This window comes from Notothenia rossii, assembly GCF_949606895.1.
Source record: "Notothenia rossii genome assembly, chromosome: 4".
Taxonomy (NCBI): domain Eukaryota; kingdom Metazoa; phylum Chordata; class Actinopteri; order Perciformes; family Nototheniidae; genus Notothenia; species Notothenia rossii.
The window spans coordinates 87,367,577-87,379,960 of NC_136902.1; the positions used below are offsets into that span (position 1 = coordinate 87,367,577).

General features: G+C 39.1%; 1 protein-coding gene across 1 annotated transcript; it reads right to left on the bottom strand.

The window, feature by feature from the left end:
* Positions 1 to 531: 531 nt before the first annotated feature.
* Positions 532 to 11,766, bottom strand: LOC307038003 (acetylcholinesterase-like). Its single transcript, XM_079679292.1, has 10 exons — positions 11,634 to 11,766; positions 10,000 to 10,311; positions 6,551 to 6,785; positions 6,256 to 6,388; positions 6,028 to 6,179; positions 5,073 to 5,259; positions 4,591 to 4,901; positions 2,923 to 3,132; positions 2,685 to 2,842; positions 532 to 970 (listed from the first exon to the last, which is right to left on the bottom strand). The coding sequence occupies exons 2-10, from the start codon at positions 10,301 to 10,303 to the stop codon at positions 876 to 878; spliced, it is 1,785 nt and encodes a 594-aa protein (XP_079535418.1). The 5' UTR covers positions 10,304 to 10,311; positions 11,634 to 11,766; the 3' UTR covers positions 532 to 875.
* Positions 11,767 to 12,384: the final 618 nt, after the last annotated feature.

The window sequence follows — 12,384 nt, forward strand, 5'->3', positions numbered from 1 at the left end:
CTCCGACAAAATGTACGTGATAGGCTAAGGGGCGGGACATCTCTAAGAGGTTTACCTATCACAACAGAGCCGGCCAGCCAACCAATCAGAGCAGATTGGGCTCTGGTTTCAGACAGAGGGTGAAAAGAGGTGCCGCAGCAGCTTTTTGAACATTAAAGCATGTAAACGTGTCACAGTAGCGGCACAGAATCCAAATATCTCCCTGAAAATGAGAAGAATAGGGCCCCTTTAATGTCATGATGACTGATTGGCGATAATGAACTTTGGTTCAGCTTTTTCAGCAAGTTTTAGTCTTTAATATATACACATTATATTATATGTACATCTCAGAAAATGTGTCTATTAAGAGAAAATGAGGAAGAGAAATGTGAATAAGCTGCTGATTATGCACATTCACATAAACTAGACACATAAAAACTGAAGATAAAATGTAGAACCTCAAGAAAGTATAGGAATAAGTGTGTGTTTTTTTCAGTGTGTGTTAAAAGACAATGGGTGTGTTGTACAGAAAATGTAAAGTCACTCACCATAGTATGTCAAAATAACTTTATTGATTTGTCCTTAAATGGTCCTTCCTGACAAACACAATGGACAACACAAATCCACAGAAACCCTGATTGTCTTTGAATGGATGTGATCTGTGTGGTGTTAGACAAAAGAAAAGAAAACCAAAACAAGCGTATAATGTGTTTTCTGCGGGTTAAAAACGAATTTGGGAAAATCAAGTTAAAAAAAAAACAACAGTATTTGTTTAACTAAATTAGTAATGTATTTGAACAAACACAATGCCTTATACAATAGCACAGACCAAACCACTATAGCTTATGTAAACTGTTGCATATGGCTGCATAGAATTAAGCTTAATCACTTCTCTATCAATAGGTCAGAGTTATAACCAGTAGAATGAGCAGGAAGGCGTAGTTGCAGTGGAGAATTATCCCATTCCCTTTTACACAAACTAGCAGTTCATCTGTGGAGAAAGAAAGAGGTAGACAGTGAGACTTTTATTTTGTCGTCGTTTGAAAAAGGATTGTTTAAAGGTCCCCTATTATACTGTTTTTCATCAATATATTATAGGTCTCAGATATATACAAAACATGTCTCTGAAGTGTTTGGCTCGAAACACCAAACAGATCATTGCAGCATTACCCATAATCCCCTCTGTTTCTGCCCTGTTTCCAAAGTGCTGATTCTCTGTCTGTTACTTTAGATGAACATAAGGAGCCCCTCCCCACGCCCCTCTGAGAGAGATTTGGTTAAAAAGAACACAATGGTGCACTAGGAGGAGATTCAGGTGATAACGGGGGGGGGGGGGGGGGGGGGGGGAGTTACCTTGGTTGCTGATTGGCTAACGGTGACACAAGCCAAAAAATCGTTAAGACATCATAAAGTGGCCAAAATCTGATCAGCTCATTTTCAGACAGGTTTTTATAGAAATGGATCAGGACAAAAAGAGAGAGGATCTTTTTTCCTGAATCTTTCAGAATCTCTTTGCACAGAGGGGACACATGTTGATGTGGAAGAGACATGAACAAATGGATTTTGCACAATAGGTGACCTTTAAAGAAAGCTAGTTTCAGATTAGGGTTAAGATAATACAATACGATTACACAAACGGGTCTGAAATACAAACATCCACAAACAGGACCTATAGACGTGCTGAAGGAGAGTAAATGTGCTGCCGGTGCTCGTTGCCTTGCTCAAGGACAAATACTGGCAACTCCCCAGCTCAAACTACTTTGCTATCAGGACTCTAACCGGCGACCCTTTGGATCCCAAGCCAAGTCCCCACAGACTGAGCTACTGCAGGTGTTTTTGGGGGTTGTATGTTTATTGATGTCTTTAGGTACATTTATTTTGTACTTAATGTTTAGGTTATGTCGCTCACTTTATATAAAGTTGCATGTTCAGACTAGTCGACGTAAAAAGACATAATGTAATTTAGAAAAGGGATAAAGTGTCATTCTGGATGAAGCATGTGATACATTGATAACAAAATGGTGACAGTGCTTTGTAGGGGATCAAACATTGCGTGGGTGTTTTTCTGTGTGTGAATAATGACCACAGATGAGAAGTGCATTTGTATTATTCACTCTGTGTGTGATCAGTGTTCATGGAAGTGATGACCCTCCTCCCCTCCCACTCAGACCTCCAGAGCTGTGGTGAGGTGGAGGGGAGCGAGCCAGGATACACATCTCCTCCACAGGCTAAACACAGCACAACGCCTCCCAGAGCCTGACGCAATGCCTCCTACTACAGGTAACTATTACGGGCTCTGTGTGTGTGTGTGTGTGTGTGTGTGTGTGTGTGTGTGTGTGTGTGTGTGTGTGTGTGTGTGTGTGTGTGTGTGTGTGTGTGTGTGTGTGTGTGTGTGTGTGTGTGTGTGTGTGTGTGTGTGTGTGTGTGTGTGTGTGTGTGTGTGTGTGTGTGTGTGTGTGATAGACTTAAGGAGGGATGGATGTATACAGTAGGTGGGTGACCAGACAAATGGATGGATGGATTATTGGTCGATAGAATGTTGGACAGATGGACGGATGCATGGATGGATCAATTCATGGACGGATAGCTGATAGTTGGATAGATGGATGAATACGTTGATGGCTAGTTGGATGGATGTGCAGTATGGATAGATCGATAGAGAGAGAGAGGGGTATAGTTGATAGATAGATAAAGAGATGTCTAACCTGAGACTCCTTGTACTTTTGGTATTAATGTTTTCCAGAGATGACATTCTCTAGCTGACATCATATTCCTTTGTTCAGGATGGTTGTAGTTCAGAGTGACGTACTCCTGCTTTTCAGGGGTGAACACGGGCCAGCTAGCTCCATCAAGGCTTGGATTTCTAAAAAAGAGAAAAGCCAATCAACACATTTCGACCGTAGTACCATTAAGGTTTCAACAGTGCCAGATGATTATGCTTACCCTACTCGGGCAAAGTTGGCCCAGTGTTTCATAAACTTCTTGGTCATGTTCACTTCATTCTTGGTGTATCCCAGGGATGCGTTCAGAGGCATACCAAAGATGAACTCTATCTCATAGCCGTGCATAACGCCCATCCATTTTGGCCATGGGTTTGCAGATGACTGGTGGTCGAATGAATAGAGGAAAGTCTTACCGCCACGTTTTGAGTAGCTGGGGAGAAAAAAATGAATTATTAAAAATGTTTTCGCAGCACTAGGTCAGAGTAATGAAAGAAATATAATAGACATACTATGTAGCCGCCACAAGAAACAAACATTGACTGTTATATTTTTGATAGGAGTAAGGTACTGGTACAAAGGTGCTTAATCAATTAAAAAAAACTGATGCTGCTTTGGCAAATCAAATATACACTGAACAAAAATATAAACGCAACACTTTTGTTTTTGCTCCCATTTTTCATGAGATGAACTCAAAGATCTAAAACATTTTCCAAAATAACCATTTCCCTAAAATATTGTTCACAAATCTGAAAAAATCTGTTATAGTGAGCACTTCTCCTTTGCCGAGATAATCCATCCCACCTCACAGGTGTGGCATATCAAGATGCTGATTAGACAGCATGATTATTGCACAGGTGTGCCTTAGGCTGGCCACAATAAAAGGCCACTCTGAAACGTGCATTTTTGCTTTATTGGGGGGGTCTGGGGGGGGTCCGAAAACCAGTCAGTATCTGGTGTGAGGGTTAGGGTTAGGGTAATGTTGTGAATCGAGTGGCCCATGGTGGTGGTGGGGTTATGGTATGGGCAGGCGTATGTTATGGACGACGAACACAGGCCACTCGATTTACAACATTACCCTAACCCTAACCCTAACCCTAATCCTAACCCTCACACCAGATACTGACTGGTTTTCGGACCCCCCCAGACCCCCCAATAAAGCAAAACTGCACGTTTCAGAGTGGCCTTTTATTGTGGCCAGCCTAAGGCCCACCTGTGCAATAATCATGCTGTCTAATCAGCATCTTGATATGCCACGCCTGTGAGGTGGGATGGATTATCTCGGCAAAGGAGAAGTGCTCACTATCACAGATCTTTTCAGATTTGTGAACGATATTTGAGGGAAATGGTTATTTTGTGAATATAGAAAATGTTTTAGATCTTTGAGTTCATCTCATGAAAAATGGGAGCAAAAACCAAAGTGTTGCGTTTATATTTTTGTTCAGTGTAGATGCAAGTGCATATTCTATGAAGATTAGAATATATTTGCTTAATTGTTTCTTTATGTTCATTGTATATTTCTCCCAAGTTTACTTTTATAAAGTTAAATGAATAAAAGGAGAACCCTAACCCTATTTTAAACATAATATGTAAAGTTAAATGCATTGTGGATTAATCCTAAATTCACACTGATATACTGGAAGAAGATATTTTAAATATAAAACAATTATAGTTTGGACTAAAGAACTTAGCCACATTTTCAAAACTGCTTCTGTGGTTGTTCCTGCTACAGCATATTCAGACATACATTTGGCCATTACGCGACCGTGCAGTAAAGACTTAACAACAGTAGACTGTAGAAAAAAGGACAGGCTGGCAAAACATAATATATATACATGCAGTACATCTAGTATATTATACATAGATACATCTTGGATGTGTTGAGAATTACCTCTGAGCAAACTCTAGTAGAGGACAAACAAACAGGTGGTCTGCAACCAGACTTCCCATGAAGTCACGATTCTTCATCCTGTTGTTCTCATCCGTCCACTCAGTGTACTGGAAAATGGCCGCATCTCTTGTGAGGTTGCTTGCATTTCCCATTACAATTGCCACTCCTTTTAGGAATTCATTCCTAGTGATGAGACTCTCACCGGGGAAGTTAAATCCAGGCAATCCATAAACTAGGAAGTATGTCCCTTCGTCTTTGTTTAAACCAAATAGGACCTCTTTTTTGGGAAGTTTGCCGGTGCTAAGCAAAACCTGCACAGAAAAAACAAAAGGGGATTGTGACACAATATGTTTTTCAATTTGTTTCTAAGACTTGTGTGCTATATAACCAGTACACTTCATTTGACATGCATGCAGTTAAGTCAATGTTGTTAGATGTCTATATGCCTACTGACGTCTTGACACAGACACACACACACCTACTTCAACTTTATCTGGCAGGAAGTCCCCATCAACATGAGGAGCAAAGGTTGGTGCAAAGAATGAAGTTTGTCCGAGAACATTGAATTGATCCAATGAGATTTGCTGAGGATCGGCCTTTCGCATACAAGCTTCCACATCAGCCGGAGGGGACGTGGGGCACCCCAGTAACGTCACCAGCTTCATGGACCTTGATGGTGATGCAGAGAGAGAGCAAGGCAAGAGACAGAAGGAATACATCGGCATGAGAGAGGGAGTGTTATGATCTTGGTGTTTCCTGTTGTATTTATGAAAAGTGTTCTTCCTTTGTCATGTATACTTTCCCTTTCAGTCCTTGTGAGTTTTCCCATCTGTTGTGATTGATAATAGTTGTACGTGTTCCAATGAACAATGCAACCACCTAACCTTCCCTGCACTCTCAATAGTTCAGACTGTGTTTACGCCGTGGTTTTTCTGTTTATTCAAGGTTCAAGGTTCAAGGTTCAAGGTTCAAGGTTCAAGGCTTCTATTGGTTATACAAACATAGCTACAGTGTAGTTATGTCAATGAAAATAGTAGGTCACGGGCTCATCCAACAGTGCAACACAATAAAACTGAAAAAAACGAAAAAAGTAAATACAAAAAGAAAAATTGTGAAATAGTGGAATAGTGCAATAAGAGTCTCTATATGCAAGTGATTGAATATGAAATATTGGATACATCATTTCTAAATTGCAGCCAGGTTAATGTTGTGGATGTTGTTTCAAAAGTTCAGGTGTTATTCTTGGTTGGATTATTGTATGACGTTGTATGGCGTAAAACATGTTTTTCTGTTATTTTCTATTATTTTCCATCCTGTTAAGTCCTGTTTCATTCAGTTCTGTTTGCTTCAAACCACCAATTTAACTTTAAATAACCATGACATAGCAATGACGGAGGGAGGGAGTGAAAAGCGGGTGAATAATCGAATACACCCTACCTGCGCCAGATCTCCTCCTTGCTGATCGTTGCCCAGGGTGCATTAGGAGAGCCGCTCTGCATCACAGCCCTATGGAAGAGACTCTGGCTGCCCGGGGAGAGCAGGTGTAAGCCAACAGATGCTGACCCAGCACTCTCTCCAAACAGAGTCACCTGGAAACAAAAGTTTGTTTGTTTCAACAATTTTAACAAATCTTGTTGTCTGATTTTTAAGGCGAAACCATTTTACCTGTGAAGAATCCCCTCCAAAAGCAGCGATGTTGTTGGCGACCCAGTTGAGCGCCAGGCGCTGGTCCAGCAGGCCTACATTGCTTTGGATGTTCTTGATGTCAGGAATCGACAGGAAGCCAAACGCTCCAAGTCTGCACAAGAATAAGGACAGATGTTGACAGCATTTAACTGAAGCTAAATCCACCTATTGATTTACCATACAATCTCCATGAGCACACATTCACCACATTGCTAATTACCAAAAGTGTACCCAATCATATTAAAAAAATGTTTCCATTTATTTCAGTCCTTACCTGTAATTCATTGATACCACAACAACACCCTCGGATTTAGTCAGGAAGCGACCATTATAAATGTCCAGAGAGGAAGTTCCTGAATAGAACCCGCCCCCATAGATCCAGACGAGGACTGGAGCCAGCGGAGAGGGCTTGGATTGAGTTTTGTTGAATCGTGGGGACCAGACGTTGAGGTACAGACAGTCCTCACTGACAGGAGTGTTTGGGTTCCACATCTCTGATCCTTCAAACCCTGGAAAAGATAATTATAATAATGATCCAGGTAACAACTGAACGATTGTACCTGTAATGCAGGAGTACGGAGAAGTCATTATCGGTTCAACCACAGAAATGATCATGACGGTATTTTAAGAATGAAAGTGGGGCGTGGATTATTCTGGAAGTCAAGTTATATATAGCAAATGTGGTATTTTATTAATTATCATTCATTCGCAATGCAATAGTTTCTCCATCATATTGATCTCATATTGGCGTAATTATTTCCACAACCTCATATTGCACTTGTCATCTCTTTCTGTCTGTCTAACTACATTTATCATCTAAAAATGCTTTAAAAGCCCCAGTTTATTTTTGAACTAGGAGATGAATATTCACTGACATATAAGGTAAATGTTTTTCTTTATACGTTTTGACAGGTTTTGTTAATGTAGAAAATGATATACAAATACAGCTGATAAAATACAGGCTTTAACATTTATTGTGTTGTCTAGGCTGCGGGGGTTTGAAATAAATATAGCTGCCACGCCATTCTTTGATCTTTCTAGCTCTCACAAATGACACCTGCTTGGTGAGTGAAAGCCTAGAATGGTTAACTCTAAGCCTGTTGTGCGCTCGGCGGGGTGCAAAAAGAATACAGCAAATGTTTTTATAATGTGTAGTAAGCTGAACAGCTTGACTTGAGGGAGGAAATTAACACATACAGGTCAAACTACAGGTTTCAACTTTTATTTTGATGTTTAGGTTGCAGTGTTTTTTAAATAAATGATCAATGGCTAATATAAAATATATAATATGGATGAACAGTTAGTGAAATCAAGTCCTATAATGCAAACAGAATGGGCATTGTTATCCTGTGCTCAACCCCAATCACATACCTTTAAAATAAATAAGTAACACCCCAAATAATAATGAGACTAAAGAAGTATTGGTTTCCATTTGTACTTTCTCCAATACTAAATAGATGTCCCAAAGGCTGCAGTCTAGTAATTGATAGATACTCTTATCTCAGATGTTTGGAGTTAAACACACTTGTGTGATCAGTCATACAGTAAGTTAAAGTTCACCTTCATTATGACACTTAATTGCAAGCAATTTTGAGATAAGATTTTATCTTGAAGTACCACTTCCATTTGATTAACTAATTCAGGACAAACAGCAGAAAGAATAAATAAATAAAGACTTGTTTGCTTTCCTGCTAATTAGCCCCAATTTGTCCAAACAGCCGTCCAACATCAATGCCTTCTGGCCATATCTATCTGTGTGTCATATCTATCTTTGGAGTAAAATGTGGGAGTTGTCTCGTATGTCTGGCACTGGTTGGCTATCAGACAACCCCTGACATATGGCTGAGTCCACAAATAGCTATGTGTCAATGCCCCTAGCCATAAGTCAAAAACCCAAAGGACCTTTTTGGGTGGGGTACAACGCCTGTATCGAATTCCATTTTTCTGTGTTTATGTGCTTATGTATCAGTAGAATGGTTTTGTTTTGATGAATTGGCTCAAAATATTATCTTACCATTCATTTCCAAGATGTATAACCGTCTACTATAAAGTAATAAATGGTGCTATCATCTACGGTATGTTTGTGCGTGTGTGTGTGTGCGTGCGTGCATGTGTGTGTGTGTTGGGGTTGTGGTATGGTGTTACATAACAACCTCTTCCCATAACCTAATTTAAGGGGTCTGAAGGGCATCTTTTTTTAACGATCGACTGACATGCAGTCCTTTGGGGCCCATGGGATTATTAGTGGGGTAGAGACCGCATTCATATCACTGGGTGGAAACATACATTAAGATTTGCTTTCGGTAACATTGCAATAATTGTGATGTATTTACTGTATGTATTTACTTTTGTTAGCTTAGAAATGTTTTTGTTCAATACATTTGTGTGTGTGTGTGTGAGTAATGGTGTAATGTCTAGTGAGAATGGTGACTTTCAATGACCCCTGCATTGTGGCCAATCTCACTTTGAAATTAAATGGTAACAATTATTTAGATTGTTAGATTATTTAATGTTCAGGTTTTGAGAAGGGAAAACAAATGAAGGGCTGAGAAAGGGGGTGAGGAATATAAATTAGACTGGACTATGTTTGTTAATTTAAAAGTGTTACAAAATTGTGTGCACATTATTTTCCGAGTGAGCAAGAAACCTAGCATTACACTAAGCTCAGTCATTTCTTTATTGCTGTCATGCACTTTTACAGTATATGAATTTCACATTCATTTTAAATGCATGGTTTGTTGCGTCCATTGCCAGTGGTTTATAAATACAGATGGCATGACAATTCACAGGTTTTTTTTTGAAAGGGGAAATTTCTCTTGTGGATCCCGAGCTGAAAAGGAACCCCTGTTTTAGAGCATCATAGCCGTATGTTCTGTAAACAAGCACTTACAAATGTAGCTTTTTTCATAATGTTAATGTTAGTATATCTGACTATAAATGTAATAAAAACAGGGGACTTAAATGAATGTGTATGCATTTAGCCTGAGTCTGAGAAAATCACCCCAGTTGTTATCCTAATGATGTCACTAGGTTATTTGGGGACTGGACTGAGAAACACGGATGACATTTAAACAAAGGTCCTCTGCTACAAACCATATGAAATATACAGCTTTATGAAATTAGCTTTTTTTGAGTGTGGGATCCAATGTTTTCAGAGCTTGAAATATTCTGAAAGGGGCTAAAAGTCAAATACCTCGACCTCCGTTGCATCCATTAGGACCTTTTTTTTTTCGTCTTTGTGAATTATCCAATTGTTTGGAAGTTCAACTGCTATAGAGGGACACATTCTGCTGAACAGTTTACAGCTAAAGCTCTGGCATTTCGCTATTTCCTCACCGTGCACTCGGTTATGTACATGCACTGTAACACACTGCACTGTACATGCATTCCTCCACTACTTCATTTATTAGCCTTTTTGCTAATACTAAATGTGAAAAATAAAACCTTGCACCAAGTGAAGACCTTGTATAACAAACTGTGTACAGATTGTGTTTGCACATAAATAATAATAACATGAATATTATCTAATAACTATTGGAGGACTCAGGGGTGCTGTGTAGTTCTGGTGAGTCATCAAATACTGGCTGACCTTTCAAGCAGGTGTTTTTAATCGCTGCACCACTTTTTGGCAAGGATTTGACTCAGGAGGCACACTTGAATAGTCCATATTGCAAGTACACCATAATGTACAGTTCATAAATTGTGACCAAACGTGTGTCCTACCTGGAAATGAAGTATCCGGTGACTGATAGCAGGAATTTGGGAAGTTTGAGGCATCCTTCACGCCTTCCCATCTGTCCACTGGCTCTGGAGCTCTGAACCTCAGTTTCCCCACAGGTGGTTTTCCATAAGGAATTCCCAGGAACGCTCTAACATCCCCACCTAGCACTGAGAGAAGCTTTCCCTGAACTTGCCCATGCTTAGTGTCGACCAGGAGGTCATCTTGATTGGCGAGTGATACCGCCAGCAAATGAGGCAGCAGCAGAAGAAGAAAGGCGAGGTGTGTACACGGAGCGATCGTCGCCATGGAAAATCCTGGGAAGGGGAAAAAGGGCACAAACAACCATTTTTGTATTATTGATCTTCAGATGTTAAAATACAGCCTATTGGAGGGAACACAGGGATTTTGGCCTTTGCAGAACTTTACATGCACAAAAACCGATAAAAAAAACTATAGAAAAGGGTAAACGTCAAAAGCATACAAGGGTCTCTTTAATATTATCAAATAAAAACAATGAAATAGTCCAGATTATTTACAAAAGTTAAGGCTATTATGCTCTAAACCAGAGATTCATTTATCAGCTTCAACGTCAAAGTAAAAATGTGCCATGTCCCAATTTAGGGCCTCAGGGTCTAAACTTAAAATATTCCCCTGGCTACAATAGATTAAGTAAATCATTTGACTGCCTTCACAATGACTTCCGTGTCAGTAAACAGTGTGGTGTGCTGTAATATAAAATGATTTAGTCTATTACAGAATGAATATTATAATGAATCATTTTCTTTTTTTCTTGGGTTGATGGAGTTGGGTTCAAGGATCAGAGTGCAGTATGATACGTTTAATTATTGTACTGTGTAAGGCATAGTCCAAGATTAGATGCTGTATAATTAGACTTGGGCGTGTTCAGGCTGTTGTGGAAAATACCAATATGGATTTGATACTCCATGAGAGACACAAACAACAACAACATTTAACATTTTCCTAAATATTTTACAAATATTAAATGTGGGTCATATAATACAACTATTAGCTGATGTTACCTGCATTCAATAAAAGGTTTATTGCCAAGTATGTTAACACTTAAAATAAAATGTGCCTTGGTGTATAATGGTAAATACTCAAAATCAATGAGAGGAACTTAGTTTTTAGAGCAAATACAGAACAATTACAAATACAAATGTAGAAAACACACAACTTTTTGGCCAAGCAAAAATCCAGCTCATATAGAATAACCTATAGAACAGCTCGTGCGTGTGTGTGTGGGTATGTGTGTGAGAGACAGAGAAAGAGGGGGGAGAAGGGGGGGGGGGGGTTCATTCCCGCAGCAAGTGTGTCACTTTAACAGCGTCTTATGATCATCTTGAAACAATAACAATTAACGATAAGAAAGCAATAAGCTGGCACTTAGCTGATATACGGACGCACTTGAGTGCACGCAGCTGAATCGTGGACGGATGCGCTTTTACTTTGAAAAGACTAACGACAAAACGGTCTTTAGTGGATTGACCGGGAGACACACATTTTGTGAGAGACGCGCTGACTCCGGGATTGAAACTATATCACTAATGCGTTTCCTCATAGTGAATTTTTAAATACTAATTCATTGAAAAAAAAAAAAGCTTAAGTGGCGTCTTACCTTGTTAGCAGTCAATGTGTGGCCGGAGTGAATGCGGGCACAGGACTGATGGGATGAAGAAGGCGTGGAAACATCTCCCTGTCCACAAACTGCTGGGCTGGCCCTGCGCGCACACACAGCTGCTGCAGACACAGTTATGACTGTAGCAATACAAATGACCATACTAAAACATATGATATCATATTAATTCATTAATAATGATAATAATACAAATGTGAATAAAGTGATTCAAAAGACACACAGCGACAGTGATACAAAAAATAGCCACATTGTAACAAATTTAAAAATATATATATAAAAAAAATATATGATAACAAAGAAAACATTTTTTTTAAAGTAAGGGAAAGAAAATAATAATGATAATAATAATATACTGTTAAAAAATAGACATATAATATATGTAGATCATAACTACCTCATATAACATCATGCCCCCTCCAACATGTTACAAAATACATCTTAGAGGCCATTAAATGTGGGAGCGCAAAGAATAAAAACAAAAGATACGTATAAAATTAAATATGTTATATTTGTGGTTGATACATTAAGGGTACATAAGGATAAGGACAAGGACAAGGATACATAAGGGGGTGACCATCTTTAACAATCCAAGTATTTTTAATCTACTTTTCTATATGATATCCTTTTCTTTTTTCGGCTTTCAGATTAATATAGCGTACGTAGAGTACAGAAAACACTCGGAAATTAATTACAAGTATACAGTAGCATACATAAAACAGAAACGCATAAA